The sequence below is a fragment of the Rhincodon typus genome, chromosome 9 (assembly GCF_021869965.1).
Source record: "Rhincodon typus isolate 14 chromosome 9, sRhiTyp1.1, whole genome shotgun sequence".
Taxonomy (NCBI): domain Eukaryota; kingdom Metazoa; phylum Chordata; class Chondrichthyes; order Orectolobiformes; family Rhincodontidae; genus Rhincodon; species Rhincodon typus.
In genome coordinates, this window is record NC_063340.1 from 20,702,452 (window position 1) to 20,720,004 (window position 17,553).

General features: G+C 41.8%; 1 protein-coding gene across 1 annotated transcript; it reads left to right on the forward strand.

Moving 5' to 3' along the window:
* Nucleotides 1–503: 503 nt before the first annotated feature.
* LOC109910572 (cofilin-1-like) lies at nt 504–14,665 on the forward strand. The gene is made up of 4 exons (XM_020509788.2): nt 504–636; nt 5,441–5,742; nt 13,244–13,320; nt 14,046–14,665. The coding sequence occupies exons 1-4, from the start codon at nt 634–636 to the stop codon at nt 14,156–14,158; spliced, it is 495 nt and encodes a 164-aa protein (XP_020365377.2). The 5' UTR covers nt 504–633; the 3' UTR covers nt 14,159–14,665.
* The last annotated feature ends 2,888 nt before the right edge of the window (nt 14,666–17,553 follow it).

Genomic DNA, 17,553 nt, shown 5'->3' on the forward strand with positions numbered 1-17,553 from the left:
ATTTTTACTTCAGAAAACTAAAACTTTCCTTCCTCTCCTGTAAATATTTTCCTGATCAGCCTGTTCAGAGATGTTATGTTATTACACACCTCTCTGGAGCAGGTAGGAATTTGAATCCGGGCCTCCTAGGCCAGAGGGTCACAAGAGCCTTCCTTCCTCCCCAATAGAGGTAGAATTTGAATAGCGCCAGAACGTCCCAGTGTCCAAATTCTCACTCCACAAAACGCCGAACTATTTTGTGAGGTCTTGTGGTGTCAAGGGGAAACTCAATGGCTTTTTTCCACCCCCTCCCCCCGGAAGCGCCACATTCCCAGGAAGATTGTGGGCGGTCTCGGAATTCCTCTCTGCCCAAGTATGGCAACAGTCACCTTCTTTAATAAGACAAAACCAGCGTCATTTACTCCAACCAAGAATGAATCAAAATGTTGGGTTTTTTTCTTAAAAATGGGCGGGGAAAAGTTTTTTTGAGAGACTGTCTCTGGAACAGACTGTGTCAGGTGAGCGCGGGAATGGTGTTCAATAGGCGTAAACAGCAGATTTTGGGGAGGGAGTGGATTAACGAGTGGGAGGATCAGAACAGCCAGTTCCATCGAGAGCAGCGACGGAGAGCAAGCAGCTACTGCCGGTTACATTATGGTAAGAAATGCGGAGCTCTCCAAAGAAAAGTTGAGGTGGAATGAAACTTTGTTACCTTTCTTTCCTGTCGCAGTAATTTAGTGTTTCGCCAAGCATCCTCAAGGCTGCTGATTTTATTAGAGAGGTTGTGCGCTTTCCCGATGCTTGGGGGGGAGGGGGGGGAAAAAGTGTTTTTAGTTGCGGGTTTGTCGCAGGTTGTCAGTGGGAGTGCTGGGCTCTGCTTCTTCCCTTTCACAAAGCCGGCCTTTAACTTTTCTTCTGAATCCAGCGAACATCCCGTTGCCCAAATGTAAATCTATATCTATGTATTCGAGATCCAGTGCCTTTATAAACGAAGTTTCGTCCATCGAGTTTGAGGCAACTGGATGGAGTTTTTTTTTTGTGTATGACAATTCGACTTCCATACGACTTCCAAATTGGATTGAAGTCACGAAACATTAACGTTGCTTACTTCCCACTGATGTCCAAAATTCTTTGTTCTTTGTTTTATTATATTGGCTTGTTCGGCTCCAAGTTTGTTTGTTTCTATGCTGTTCGATACCTCCGACGAACAGAACGCTCCTTCATTACAGTGTGGAGCTGGAGAAACACAGCAAGTCGACGTTTCGGGTTTACGCCCTTCACCCAGTCCATCGACTTTCCTGCCCCTCTGCTGCCTAGCCTGCTGTATTCCTCCAGCTTCACATTGTGTTGACTCTGACTCGAGAATCTGCAGTTCTTGCTATCTCCAGGACACTTCTCATTTTTTTTTGTTTTGCTTCGTTACAAAGTAGCTGCAACATCATTGTATTTGAATTATTTTGGGGCCTTTTTTTTTAACCTATATTTTTCCCTAATCTCTCTGTTCAGAGATGTTATTACACACTCTGGAGCAGGTGGGACTTGAACCCGGCTCTCCTGGGGATACTTATCATTGCGCCACAAGAGACCTTTATCATGTGAGCCTTCGCTGTGTGCGACGCCTCTTTCCCCATATCTGTGTAGAAATGTATTAGCAGCAAAGAGTAGTTTTACCTGTCCGACCAGTATATGGTAGGTGTGGTAAATGAGTCACCAATTCTTTCTCTTTTAAAGGCTCAAAGAAGTCTTGCAGCTAGCAGAAATGTCTCTGGCCGGAAGTTTTAGTTTAGAGTTTGGGAAACACTCACTGAACCTCGATTCCTTACTGGCTGGGGTCAGTCCAGCTGGTGTTGTGTTTGAAGTTTTTTTTGGGGCGGGGTGTAGGTTATTGTGGATGGTAGACTCAAGGCCTCCAGGATGCTTGCAGTGTAACAGTTGGTTTGCATAGCCAACACACCCCTCTAATTTTTGTTCTAGCTCTGCCCTATCTGAAAAATGTAATTAATATGTTGCTCACAACCAGAGGAATATATATAGTCACATTTGTTTTGATACGTTCCACAGGCTAAGCTTGATGTTCAAGATAAATTGTATTCAGTAACAGTTATAACAATTTTTCATAATTTATGAATACACAGATCATTTGGATATACATCTTGCCATTTTGGTTGACAAATGAAGGAAAAGTTCCTTATTTAACTTTCTGTGAGCACTAAATAAAATTATTGTGGAATTTAAAAGCCAAAGTAACGTGATCTTTCTGCTTAATTATTGATGCTTGCTATTAGCCTGCTTTCCGTTTTCAGCTTGGTTTGCATGAGCCTAGCTAGTCAAAGTGGCCGTGAGATCTAGAAGGTGTTCTATTATCCATAGACACAGTATCAAAGTACTTTTTTTGGATGGGGGGAGGCAAGGGTCACCGAATGATACTGTACAAACTAAGGGAAATGGTTAAAAGTATGGCCTGACTAGGTTTTAGGTTTTAGGCTTTCAAGTGGAAGCATTTGGGAAAGATTTCCACAAAGCCAGGTGAGACCAGCTGGAAATTTGTACAGAGTAATCTTGGCCTAAAAGCTTGGAAACTGGTAAATAATTCTGTAGAATTTCTTCCGCTTTAACAGCTTCCAATTCTAATTAATACGAGTGCCTGCTGCAGAGTTTGAGTTCCGCTCTTGACGGTACAATCTGGTAATTGTTCAGTTTGGACACTTGAACAAGAGCAGAACAGTAGCTTCATAATTATCATAGATCAAGGAAGGGTGATGCATAATTAGTTATGAATTTCCTTTTGAAGCAAGTGATGAACCTGCAGTCTAGCCTTGTCTTGCCTCTTACCTCAAACAGCAAACAAACTGTATTACATCAAGGTGTTAACTATTTTGGTATTACCATTAATGCTAATTCCTATTTAGTGTGTTTACTACTTTTATTAGTGCCAGATAAAATTAGCTGTTAACAGTCCTCGTTATTTTTTTGATAGCTTGTCAAGCCACATGATATTTTCTTGTTTTGATTGTTCTGTTCTGAAAGCAACAATTCAAACTTAACAGTAGCTACATGTTGGAAATGAAGAAACCACATTTTGTAAAGGGAAAATTACTTGGATCTGCTAGATTACAGGCTGTCTGATTGTTCACTTTACAGTAGAAGTAAAATGTTTTGAAAGTATTCAGTGTATTCTGGAGCTGTTTAAAATGAAATTAGGCATGAGACTTGACCAAATACAAAACTAAAACCTTGCAGATACTGAAATTGAGATACAAAATGTTGAAAATGCTCAGCTAGTTAAGTCCACTGATTCCTGCAGTTAGCTTGACTGCAATCTTTCACACCCCATTTCTTGCAAAACTTCATCCTCCTGTTTTCTTCCTCTTTTCACAATGATTCTGTTGTTGGCCACTTTCCAAAATTTTGTATTTTCTTTTGCACCCCCCCCCCCGCCCCAAAAAAAAAGTTTAGGGTTCCACTCCACTGGCGAGGCATGTCCCTCAATATCAATTCCTACACTGCTCTTCCTGTCACTTCCCAATCCATGACAGGATCACATTTCACTCCATTTCACCTCACCAATCTCTTTATTCATTAAATCCTTCTCTACCAGCTTCCGCATGATGCTATCATGAAACACTATCAAAACCCTTTCAGAATTTTGTTCCTTTCGTGACACCAGACCCCCTTCCGGATGAAATGGCACCTTTTTTTTTGTATTTCTATCACTGAGTATGATCTCTCCTGCAGCTTTTGGGTGACTGCTTAGCAGACCATGTACATCCAGTCCACAAGCTTGACCCTTTGCTTAATTTCTGTCATCTCAATATCCAGTGCCCCAACAGACTGATCTCATGGTTCTCTGTCTCCTACTTTATGCCGTGGCATTGGTATAAATTTGAGTGGTTTGAATGCATCTATTTCAATGTTCAAAATTACCTTGCATTAGTATCAAAATGGCAGTGTAACTCCACCCTTGGTGGGGGATGGGGAAGAAACACCTTTTTTTTCTTAGCACATTAAGTTGCACAATTGCCAGATCATTTTGAGGATTTGGGAGAAGAATGTGCATCAACAGTTCCACTTTTATAAGGAATTAATATAGCGAAGTGATTTTATTTATTTAATTAGCTTTTGGCAGTTGGAGTTAATGCAGCTTTAAGAAACAAATTTGCGGATTGGGAGGAGTCTCCGGTTGGGGTAGTGTTACGGCAGTATTAGGCTGGAGTTGGCTGAAGTGAATCTGAAATCTTTGTTTTACATATTTTTGCATAAAGAATTGGATCGCTATGTTTCCCATGCAGGGGACAGCCTGTGGCTTTACGCAGTCTAGCTACAATCTGACTGCAGTTCTACACCTGGTTGATACTTAAAATCTGTAGTTCAAGCAGCTGTGGGCCCAAAATTGGACATTCTGTATTGACCCACAGCTGGAGAATTCGGGCATGACAAAATATTGGCCAAAATATGCTTAAAACAGCAGCTATAGGCTACAGAGAACAGTGGAAACCAAGGTCAAAGAGCTTACAAAGGTTTGAGGGGAACCAGTTACAACCCGTCTGAGAGGATTGATGCTTTTCCAGCTCACAATTTGTCCTTTTGGCACCCTGACTACTTGAGATATACTTTGCATCTTCCCAGCAAGCAACAGTAAGGGGTGTTGGTGTGACCCCATTTGATGCTTTGAATCCCACTTGTAACCTAGTTAAAGGCCACAATGTTTGGGATGGTCTGGGGTGAGGGGGATAGAAACAGACATCCTGGAAGTTTGGGGTGATATACTTTCTCAGAGCAAGATAGAAAGAAAATATTGTGGGAATTTGGGAAATGCTGTCATTGTGCTTTTAATGAGGAATATTTTGTTAACAAAATCGATTAAATCACAAACCAAATTGTATCCTTTTGTCCCTTCACTGACCAGCAGCACTTGGGTAAAGTGCTTTTAATACACAGTCTGATCGAAGCACAGAAAACAAACCTTTTGCCTCAGAGGTGGCCTAGCAAGCCACTCTGTTCTAATCAACCTTGGATAACAGTCTTTCCATTGACTCATCTCCAGGATAAGTTGCTTTATCATTGATTCTGGCTCATATAAACAAATGAGGCTCATGATATCTTGGTAAGTAGAGCTTTCTAGAAGCACAAATGAGCTTGGAAACTTCCAATAGTGTAAATCAAGCAGAAGTGGCCTCCATTTCGATTATCGCACTCCAAATGTAGTTAGAGTTGTGGATAGGAGAAGTTAAGGAAATTTAAGGCTGTGATGAATGTAATCTCTGTGAGGGCTTTGCAGGATATCAGTAATAGTCTTCTCTGCACGGTTGGAGAGACTCCTGTCTGATTGGACTTTGACCTCTAGTTGTATATTGGAAAATGGAGGCTCACCTTTTGAATGTACTATTGTTTGGTTTTATTGGATAAACCACAGGCTAATGAGTTTGTCTTTTTTAATAGGCTGTATTTTTCTTTCTTTCAGGACTGTGGTATCCAGGTCAAAGATTCAGTTGTTGAAGCCTTCAATCTAATGAAGATAGTGTCCAGAAAGTCAGAGCAAAGGAGAAAGTTTCTTTGTTTGCGCGTTAGTGACGATGATCGATATGTCATTGTGAATGAGGAATTTGACAATGAGGAATTTGACAATGTGAAGAAACCATCTGAAGATGACTTTCTGAAGTTCTTAAGCTACCTCAAGTCTGACTGTTGCTGCATTGTGATTTATGATGTCTGTTATGAAACAACGAACTCCCTCGTCAAAGATGATCTGGTGATTGTAAATTGGTATGTTAGCTGCAGTAAATTTCCTTGTGGTTATTAGCACTGAATGGAAAGACATGAAACATTAGGATGGTCTCTTGTGTGTATATTAAGTTTCAAAACTGATTTATCTCTGTGCTTGTATTAAATTCCTACCTCTGTTCTGCAAAAGGTCTTCCCTAATTTCCAAACAGGCAGACTAAGTTATTTAGCTCTGTATATGATCCAGCTGCAAACAAAGAATGCTGGTTCTGAGGAAGGGTCACCAGACCTGAAACGTTAACTCTGATTTCTCATCACAGACGCTGCCAGACCTGCTGAGCTTTTCCGGCTACTTCTGTTTTTGATTACAGCATCCGCAGTTCTTTTGGTTTTTAAACTGGAATCAGTACTGTCCAACAAATTGACCACTTCATACCAAGCCTTCGTAAAGGCCGTGGTGTTTGAAAACTTTCTGTTGCTCAATCCCTTTCGACTCTTACAATAGACGATGCAGTATCTGTTGCTACAATAGATGGAGTAATCCTGCTACTAGACTGCTACAGGAAGTCACTAAATTTTTACACTGCAGAAGGAAGCTAGCCATATGGCCAGTCCTGTCTGCACCAGCTCTCTGAACGTTTTAACTTGGTGCTAATCTGTCTCTCCCCTGCAACTCTGTGCATTGTTTCTATTTAAATAATCATCCAATATCCTCGTTACTGCCCCAGTTGAATCTGCCTCTGTCATACTTCCAGACAGTGCGTTCCAGATCGTATGTACTCACTGTTTTTGGAAAAGCTTTTTTTTTTTCTCAGCTTGCTTTTGTTTTTCTTGTAAAATGCTTTAAAACTGTCCCTCTGTTCCTGGATGAAAAAACAGTTTCTCCCAGTCTACTGTCTTGACCGTTCATGATTTTGGAAACTTCTGTCAAATCTCCACTTAGCCTTCTCTTTCCCCAAGGAGTACTGCCCTAACTTCTGCAACAGAGCAAAATGCTGCAAATTCTGTAAATCCAAAAGGGGGAAAACAATCAAAAAATGCTGGAGAAACTTGTATTGGACTCAACCTTAACTCTCTTTCTCTCTCTCCACAGATGCTGCCAGACCTGCTGAGTGTCTCCAGCATTTTCTGTTTGTCTGATTTTGTCCAGTCTTACTCCAGAACTGAAGTGTCTCATCCCTGCAGCTATTCTTGTAAATCTCTTATGCACCCTCTGCAGTGTATTCATCTTCTCATTGTATAGCACTTGGAATTGGACAGAATACTCCAGCTGAAGTCTGACCAGTATCTTATAAATCCGTAATCTCCCTGCTGACATTGCATGTCAATGAAGCCTAGAATACTGTGCTTTAGAAACCGTACTCTTTGTTGTCCTGCTACTTTGAATGGCTTATGTACACATATAATGCCAGGATTCAGTACAATTATGAGGCAGAGATGAGATCAGCTGAGAGACTGTGATGAATGGTGAAGCAGGCTTGAGGGGCTGAATTGTCCACTCCTGCTCATAGCTTTTATGTTCTCATGTTCTGTGTTCCAGCACAAACCCTTTAGAACAGTACCCTTTGTTTTATGCTGTCTGTCCATTTCTTTGTACCAAAGTATATCACCACATACTTCTCCATTTTGAACTTCAAATATCACCCATCTGCCCACTCCTCCAATGTGTCCATGTGCTTTTGAAGTTCAGCGCTGTCCTCTTTCCAATTCTCCCAAGTTTTGTGTTGTCAGCACACTTTGAAATTGTCCCCTGTGTGTGAAGGTGCCAAACTGGTCCTACTCCTCCTCCTCGCTACCTTTTTTCACTATTGATGTGCATATGGAAAACTGTGGGATTTCCCTTTATGTTGGCTGCCAGTCGTTCTTCATAATCCCTCTTCGCTTCTCAAAATTGTTCTTTCTGTTCCTTTCTGCACTTTCTGTATTCCTTATGGTTCTCAATTTACTGCCTGACTCTTATAGCAAGCACACTTTTTTTTTTTCTTTTTAACTTCATTTCTATCTCCTTTGTCATTCGTGGAGCTTTGAATTTGGTTGGTCTGCCTTTCCTTTCCTTTCTTTTGCGGTGACATACCTTGACTGTGCCCAGGCCATCTCTTTGAAAGTTCCACTCCTATTTATTCAGCCAAACTTGATCTACCTGGCCCATCTAATTCCTGAGAAGCAGGTCTAGCAATGCCTTCCTTCTTACTGGGTGAGACACTGCTGTAGGCAATTCTCCTGAAAACCAACAGTGTGGAGCTGGAGGAACACAGCAGGCCAGGCAGCATCAGAACGGCAGGAAAGTTGACGTTTCGGGTCGGGACCCTTCTTCGGATGCTGCCTGGCCTACCGTGTGCCTGTAGCTCCACACTGCTATTTCTGACTCCAGCATCTGCAGTTCTTACTATCTCTGAACAATCTAAGAATGCTTGTTCTTTGCTGCTCCTTGCAGTACCTCCTTACCCTGTCTGTGTTGGTCCTTAAAGTTCCCCCATTACAATGTTTAAACCGCTCTAATTTCATTGAAGATTTATTCCTCCATACCCTTCCCACTAATTGGTGGTCAACAGATTAAACAGATCAGTGTAACTGCACCCTTCTTATTCCTTAGCTCTAGCCAAATCAATTCTGTCCTCGTCCTCTGAACTGTCCCCTTTCTTCAAAACTGCAATATTCTCCTTAATTAAACCCCCCAGCTGTCAGTCTCCAATCTTGCCTAAATATTATACTCCACAGTACTGAAGTGACTGTCCTGCCCCACCCTCAACCACATCTCTAATAGCAATTATCTCATCTTCTTGCTTTAATCAACATACCCTTGTGTTGCCAGCATTGGAAAGTTTGAGCTATAGGGAGAGGCTGAATAGGCTGGGGTACAGAAAATGGTGCATGTATGGAATGAGCTGCCAGAGCAAGTGGTGGAGGCTGGTACAGTTACACCATGTAAAAGACATCTGGATGGGCATATGAATGGGGAAGGGGTTAGAGGGATGTGGGCCAAATGCTGGCAAATGGGACTAGATCAGTTAGGATATCTGGTCGGCATGAACAAGTAGGACCGAAGGGTCTGTTTCTGTGCTGTGACTCTGACTCTATTCGCCTTACTTGCAAGACTTCATGCTTTTAAAATAAATGCCATTCAGCCTTGTGCTGCTCCTTTGTCCCTTAACTTTGACTATATTTGCATTTTTGGACTGACCCAATACTTAGCTGTGCAGTAAATCCCATGCCCCTGCTTATCCCATGCTTATCCCCCCCACTAACCATACTAGTAAACCTCGCCACAAGGATCTTGGTTCTATTCTGCTTCAGTTCCAATGTGCACGTGACCCATCTTCCTTACAAGTCTGGTAACCTGGAATCTAAAGCCCCCTCCCTCATGCTCCAACTCTACAACCATGCATACTGTCTCATCTGCCTATTCCTATACTCACTGAAGAAAGTGGCACATGGAGTAATGTTGAGATTACAACTTTTGAGAACCTGATTTATAATCTGCCTGGCTCCCCAGATTTTTGTCACAGGACCCGATTCCTTTATCTGCCTGTGTCGTTAGTCCCAATGTGAAGCATGGTCTCTCTGACCAGCCATCTTCCCCTTTAGAACGCATTCCTGCCATTAAGTGACATCCTTGACACCAGCAGCACACCATCCTGGAGTCACATCAGTGGCTTCAGAAATGCCTGTCTGACCCCTTACTATTGAATCTCCTACCGCTATTGTTCTCCGTCTCTTTCTGATTGCCTTCCTCTTCTTCAGCTAGGCTCTGGCTGAACTCCGAGAGTCATTCTTGCCAATTTCCAGCCTGAAAATCTATTTTCAAATGAGATGCATTCAGGGACTTTGCTGACCGCTTGCCTACTACTCTTCTTCTGACTGATGGTCAATCATTCCCTTTCTGACTGCAAAACCCAGCTCCAAAACCCAGTGCTGAAGCTGGTCAAATCAGTGATGCTTCCTGTAAATGTCACCCAGACTGCCAGGAGTGTCTAGGATTTCCCCCATATAACATGACAAACACTGGACTGAGTTCCCCGCTGGGCCTAGTATTTGAAAAAATTGATTAACTCAAATACCAGAAATAAGTGAAAAGTTGGGGCCTGTATAATGAAGTAATATAAGCCAGAGTAGGATAAGGGATGGAAAGTGAATTTAATGTAAGAAAATATGCTTTAGACTAAGTAATTAAGAAAATAAATTAGTTTAAGACATGGCATTGCAGGTTGGTAAAGTGGAATGTACAGACTGTAATATGGGGAATTAATGTACCCTATTGGTGTCTGAGACAACCATATGCTTAGAAAGTGCTTCCAGCTACAGAACAATGACTGGCATATCTATGAGGTTGAAAGTTACATGGATAGCACATTCAAAGCGGTGATTGTACCACAGTTTAAGGATCTGGAGGGTTGAAGGGAACGAGTAACCACCAGACAGTCCAGGAGAAACTGGCAGGTGATGCAGGACACCCCTGGGGTCCTACTCTCAAGCAGGTTTTCCATTGCAGAAGCTGATGAGGGCACTGGTTCCTCAAGTGTGTAGTCAGAGCCTGGTTTGTGGCACCGTGAGCAACCTGACTTTACAGGAGGTGGGGAGGAGGGAGAAGGGAGAAGGAAAGAGGCGTGATAGTGACAGAGGGTTCATCGGTTAGGAGTTTCTTTGGCTGTCAACGTGACTCCAGGATGATGTGTTAGCTCCCTGGTGCCAGGGTCTAGGATCTCAATAGCTGCAAGGTATTCATCTGGGGGTGAAAAACCAGAGATTGTGGTCCATGTTGGTATTGGTAGCTTGGGCAGGAAGGCAGATCTGGTCCTACAGTTGGAATTTAGGGAAGCAGGAACATTGGAATTAGGAGAGAGTTCAGCCTTTCAAGCCTGTGCATCCATTTATCAGGATCATGGTTGATCTTACCCTGGTCTCCAATCACTTCCTGCCTGCTCCCCATAGCTCTTTAATCCTGCTTTTCATCTGAAACATATCTATTTCTTGAATTTGATTCTGTCTGCACTATACTCTGGGGCAGCAAGTTCCACAAATTCACAACCCTCAGAAGTAATTTCTCCTCCTCTCGGTTTTGAAGCTACTTCCTCTCACTCTATATCTATGACCTCATGTTCAAGACTGTCCCACAAGGGGGACCATCTGTTTTACATCAACCTTGTTACCAAGCAGATGTTGTAATTTCTAGATTACTCCCAGTGCCACATTCAAGTGAGTACAAAAATAGGAGAAGGCAGATAAATGAGTGATGGGAAAGATGGTGCAGGAGGGAGGGTTTTGGATTCCTGGAACACAGATTGGCTGTAGGGAAGATAGCCCCTGAACAGAGGTTGGAACTGAGTTCCTTGTGGGCTACGATTACATCTTACGTCTGGCTATAGACTGCCAACTAGTGGAAAGAATGTAGAGGGACAAATTTTAAGGGTAATGAGAAATGCCAACGTTATAGTGTAGTTATAATGGGAGAGTTAAATTATCCAAACATAGACTGGGATATTTGTACGGCGCAGTGAGGGGCAAATGTTCCTGGAGTGCAGGCGTGTTTCTGACAGCACTCTGTCTCCAGTCCAGCAAAAAAATGCACAGGTGGTTCTTGGGAATGAGCCGGGCCAAATGGATCAAGTATTAGTATGGGCACACCTAGGAGATAATGATCATTGTTTCAAAAGGTGTAGGATGATTTTAATGGGCAAGAATAAGGTTGGACAAGCCAGAATTGGTGGGAAAAGCAGTAACTGAACGGTGAACTACCTTTCTGAGAGGAGATGGTTCAGATACAGTCCAAGTATATTCCCTCTAATGGAAAATGTGGAATAAACAAATCCAAAGGTCCGTAGAGGCTCCATGACTGGATGAGATGCATGCAAGGATTTTGAAGTAAGTGAGAGTAGAAATGCAGGGGCACTGGTTGTAATCTTTCCATCTTCCCTAGACTCAGGAGGGACCAGAGAACTGGTAAATTGCAAACACGATGGATTTGTACGAGAAAGCTTGTAAGGATAAGCCCAGCAATTACAGACCAGTCAATTTAACTTCAGTGATGGGAAAGCTTCTAGAAACAGCTATACAGGATCAAATCGGTAGTCGCATGGCAAAAAGTAGGTCGGTTAGGAAGAATAGTTGTGGATTTCTAAAGGGGAAATCATGTTTAACGAAGTTGCAAAAGATTTTTGAAAAGGGGACAGGCCCAATGAGGGAAACCTTAGATTTCCAGAAGGTGTTTAATACAGTGCCACACAACAGACTTGAGGAAAGCTGTAGAATATGGAATAAAGGATCCGTAATAAAATCTGTACAGAATTGATAGCAAACGGTATCATTGTCAAACTGTGAGGAGATCTCCAAAAGGACACATGTTGGTTGGGTGAGCAATTAGGTTGCAGGTGAATTTCAGTGCAGAAAACATGAGATGTTGCATTTTTTGTAGGAAGAACTTTGAAAGACAAAATAGGGGGTACAACTCTTCTAAACAGTGCAGGAGCAGAGGGACCTGTTTGTGTATGTGCACAAATCATTGAAAGTGACAGAACAGGGGGAGAGCGCAATAAGTAAAGCTGCACAGTATCCTTGACTTTATTATAAGGGCCATAGTTAAAGAGCAAGGACGTGATGTTGAACTTGTAGAAGACACTTGTTAGACCTCAGCTGGAGCATTGTGTTCATTTCTGGGTGCCACATTATAGTAAGGATGTGAACACGTTGGAGAGAGTGCAGACGTGATGTACGAGAATGGTGTCAGGGATAAGGATATGGTGAAGTTGGGACTGTTCTCATTAGAGAAGAGTTCCCGACAGGTGATCTGATGGAGGTTTTCGAAACCATGGATAGAGTAGATGGGGGAAACCGACTCCAACTGGAGAAGGAACAAAATGGGCATCGAATTAGAGAATTGCTAAAGAAGCAAGGGTGAAGTGAGGAAAACCTTTTTTCACTCAATTAGGGGTCTAGAATGCACTGCGTGGAAATGTGGAGGAGGCCAGTTCATCTGAGGCATTAACGATGTTGATTATTTAGATGGATATAGTCTGCCATGGTATTGGGGTGGGGGAGGCGCAGTGAAGCAGGAGGTTGGCTCTTTTGAAGTGCCAGTGCAGGGATGATGGGCTAAATCCATGATGTCTGCCACAAATTGGATGAACCTAACTGGAACAGACAGAACAGATATGTTAGTGAGAGGAGCAAAGTGATGAACTGTAATGGCAAACCCACTGGAAGCTCAATCGTGTGACTAAATGGAGATGTTCCATAAAATGGTCACCAGATCGGTGTTTGGTCTCCCTGACTGAAGGTCTGCGTTGTCCTTAACAGGCAAAGGTTAGGGAGAGGAGATGGGGAATAAATCAAAATGGAGTTGAGGCCTGTCACATTTCTATCTTAAGAGTTCTGTTGGATTCCTGTTACTGTCTTTTTCTTCAGGGATGCTGCAAGTATTTCCAGCATTTAAGACATTGAACACCATGTTAGTCATGTTGTCAAGATTTTACTTTTCCTAGCAGGAGAAGCGGTTTACAAAAGGTTAAAAGTCACATTTTCCCAACGTAAATCTTTTTGGATTTTCTAGGTGTCCAGAAAAAGCACCAGCGAAACAAAAACTACAGTTTGCATCAGCGATAAATATTGTGAAGACAAAACTCCAAGGTTGGTTCACTTATTATTTTACACTGTGCTTCTGTAGAAATTTGAATTGGGCATCCACTTCAGTGTATTTGAGATTTGTTTTTTGAATTAAAGTATTACGTTTCTATTTTGCTTTTCACCATTTTAAGATGTCACAAACTTCTTGAAAAAGTTCAGCTCTGCAGTGTAGTTACTGTAATGATCTTGAATCATGTAGCAAATTTTATAAGAGATTTTTGATGTTTATCTGTGCTGAGGAACAGTGGGGGTGATGAGATCTTCCAATTTTTTTTTGTCCTTCCTGCATGATTGTTTGTTCTGTGGTGTCTTCCTCAGATTCTCATTTAACAACAAGTCATTTATTTCTTGCAGCCTGTTCTTTTTGATCCTATTTATGGTCTTGCCTCTATAGCTTCATGTTCTTAATTTAGATTTTACTTCAGAGTCTCAGTTTTAATGTCTTTCCACCTAAAATCCAGAAACTTTAAATATTTGAGATTTTGGCAATACCCCACAGCATGTGACATACCTAACCTAGTTTTGCACTTCATCCCTGAGAGCATCACTGTTTCCTGTTTTTGCGTTTTTCATAAAATTAGAACCCTTTAAATAGGTTTTTGATTTTTCTTTTGTTTTCAAATACATAATAAGAGTGGAGAGTTCCCTAAAACTGTGGATTTCTTTGTTCATACAGAGCTTTATGGTAGATTTTGCTGTGTATAATACATTCCCATGTGTTCCCCCAGGTGTCAAGGCCACATTGCAGTTCAATTCCATGGAAGATGTAAGCCGCAGTGCCGTTGCTGAAAAGCTGGGGAAAGATGTTGTGAAAGTAGAAGGAGTGAAAGTAGAGGAGTAGTTGTGTGATGCAGTAGAGTGCCACCTATTGGAAAGCTCCCTTGTTATAATTACACTGTCCTGATTATGTTTTTAAACGTATTCTCAGATTGCTTCCACTTATTTTCAACTCTGATCTATTCCAAATGGTTCTTTTCTGAAAGATCAATTTATCATTGAAGTAAGAATGAAATTTTGTCCCTGCTAAGTGGTCCATTTAATGTACCTTCTCTAGACCAGAACATGTTTCATTCAACATGTAACATTACAGTTTTTTGAAAATTGCTTGCCAACTTTGATCAGTGCCTTGTTTGAGACTTTTTTAAAAACAATAGTTAAGTTGTCTTGAAGTTCACAGCAAAAGTGAGAGCCATTGGCACTGATTTATCTTGTTCCATCCTGACTGTACAATTGTTGTTCTATTCTGCATTAAAGGACCACTAAAACCCTTTGACAATGTGTATTAACATTGTTACTGCAATTGGTTAATAAAGCTCTAACTAAGAATAAAAAGTCCAACTTATTTTTACCTAATTTAGTTTGTGTTGCATTGAGATACCAGGAGACCAGATACTGCTGTTCTTTGGGCTGGTGGGGAATCTGTCTGGCTTTCCTAGCCTATCCCATTATAATCTATATGTGGGCAGGTTATTATCTTGTCAGACAGGGACAGTGGCAACTAGCTGAACATGATGGGCACGCATAATGGGTGCATAGCTCTTAATTCCATTGAAGTTAGTTTGACACTCAATGGCTCAGTGCAGGAGGACATGCCAGGCATAATTAAGAGGTGTCAACCCTTGAAGCAGCATTCAGTCAACAAGGCTAAGTGATCCCACAACCAACTGTTCAGATCTAAGCTCAGCTGCCGTACTATATGTTGGCAAATGATGCTGGACAATTAAACAAATCCCTGAAGGAAGAGGTTCCATAAATATCCCCATCACCAATGATGGGAGAGCCCAGCACATAGATGCAAATACTCCATCTGCATCTTCTGTACCAATCTTCAACCAGAAGTACCAATTGATGATCTACCTTGCCCTCCTCCCTTGGCCCCCAGCGTCATAGATGCCAGTCTTTAGCCAATTTGATCTATGTGATATCAAAAAATGGCTGGAGGCACTGGATACTGCAAATGCTCAGGGCCCTGACAACATTACTTCAATAGTATTGAAGACTTGTGCTCTACAACTCACCATGTTCCTAGCCAAGTTGTTCCAGAACAATATTGCGCTGGCATCTACCTGATGCCGGTGAGCAAAATTGCCCAGCTATGTCCTGTCCACAAAAGGCAAGACAATTTCTTACAATGTAAAGACAGACAGCTGAACTAGATCTGTCTTTCCACCTCTGTATTTACAACACAGTAAAATTAAAACCTTCAAAGATCATCAATAGTTAGTCCAAGGTTCCTAACTGGGCTTGTGAATAACCAATCCCAGACACCAGTTTTTTGTATCTTAAATTACTTATACAATAACTAGCAGAGGAGAAATCAAACAATAAGATAATCTAATTAATATCTGTGCTTTAAATCCAAAACTTTTGCTTTCAGCTTTCATTCCCACAAAAGACAGACAGTTGAAGGATAAATAAAGGTAAATAACAAAACTGGCCAGATGACTTAAATAGCTTTCATGATATGTTATTTCACAAGTGTAGATATGGACTCTTTCGTTGCGCTTTTTTTTTTTTGGAAATGTCAATCTGGGTCACCTTTTTCAGTTCACTCAAATAAAAGTGGTATTTCTAACTCTGCTGTCTACTCTTGGCCTTGTGAAAGCTGGTGAGGAAGGTTACACAGGGAGCTCTTGGACCTTCACGCTGTGTTGTCAGCAGCCAAACTCTTCTCCCGGAGCGGGGAAAGAAGTTGCTTTTTCGGGGGGGGGAGCACATTCAACTCTGATCTTCCCTGAGAGATGGTCTGTTTTTTTCCTGGAGCCTCAGTTACTGTTCAATGTCTGCTATCTGCTTGAGTATATGAACCCAGATCCTAGGTGCTGACCTCGTTAATAGCCAGTGTCTGCTATCTGTTTAAACACAATGCTCCTCCAAGAGTTGTATCTCTGTAATTACTTCTAATCAAGAAATAGCCTGCAATCAACCTCCAGACCTTACCTCACAAATAAATTAAAGTTTGTTTGGTCTGTTCTTTTCTTTTTACCTCCAGGTGTTTCCCACAGTCTAAAAGTCATCTTCAGCCCACAATTCCTAGTTCACAGCTTCAAACCAAAACTGATAAAAGTAATGAAAAGTCAGCAAGGGCTCTGACACAATCCAACCTTTACCAGCCCATTACAAGGTTCAGCACTATTCGGCACTATTTCCAGCAAAGCCCAATGCAAACTGGAAGAACAACATTTCATTTTCCACTTGGGGACCCTACAGCCCTCCAGACTCCATTTTGAATTCAATAATTTTAGGGCCTAAACTCTCCCATGTCGCAGCCTCCTGTCCCACACACCAGACCTTGTTATCACGTAGCCTGCCATTACACACCCGCTGTTGTTAGTCGCTAACAGTCCCCATTAACAACTTCACCCTCCCAGCCTGATCCTTAGCAGCTCCTTTGTCCAACTGTCTTTCTTTCTCTTTGGGCTCTATCCTATCACTTACTCCCTACCCTACCCACCTCCCTATTTTCTGCATATAAACTGACGTTTTTCCCGGCCACCATCCGTTCCGAGGAAGGCTCGCTGGACCCGAAACATTAACTCTGTTTTTTCTCCTTCACAGATGCTGCCAGACCTGTTGAGCTTTTCCAGCAACTTTCGTCTTTGTTCCTGATTTACAGCATCTGCAGTTCTTTCGGTTTTTATTCAGCACTATTCATGTTTACTGACGTACATTTGAGTTGCATACAAGGTTGCTTTCCCTGAAACAGTGAGAGCAAAAAGCGCGCCCCGTGGACCCCCAATGGGTTCTGAACTAAGGGGGAACACTGCTTGAGTATAATACCAAGACAGTTGTCCAAAATAAAATGGACATTGCTCATGCAGAGCAAGTTGACAAGTAATGCACTGGAAATTTATTGTCATAGGAAGTTTCTAGGAATTATTAAATAAATATATACAGGATGCATATGAGTCAGTTTCAAAAGCACACATGCAAAAGTTTGGACAACGCCGCAGTGAATTTCAAAGGGCTAAACAAAGTAATTTCGACGGTTTCAAACATTAGGAGCTGAACTCGTGTGAAATTCTCCGAGAGACCATTCTTTTAGAAGAACTTTTTAAAAACTCTGTTCCTTTTGTAATAAGAACCAATGTTGAAGACCAAAGGGTTGCAACTGCCAGACCAGCAGCAGTAAAGGATGATGATTATGAGCTGACGCGTGAAACAAAATTTTTATTCCACCCTTTTCGTAAGAAGGATAGAGGAGGGAAAAGTAAAAGGATGGCAAATAACCAGAAA

What these genes read in the sequence shown, in the direction of transcription:
- LOC109910572 (XM_020509788.2), top strand. An exon ending in GATCTGGTGATTGTAAATTG is followed by an intron (nt 5,743 to 13,243) that starts GTATGTTAGCTG and finishes TGGATTTTCTAG; the next exon opens with GTGTCCAGAAAAAGCACCAG. An exon ending in TGTGAAGACAAAACTCCAAG is followed by an intron (nt 13,321 to 14,045) that starts GTTGGTTCACTT and finishes GTGTTCCCCCAG; the next exon opens with GTGTCAAGGCCACATTGCAG.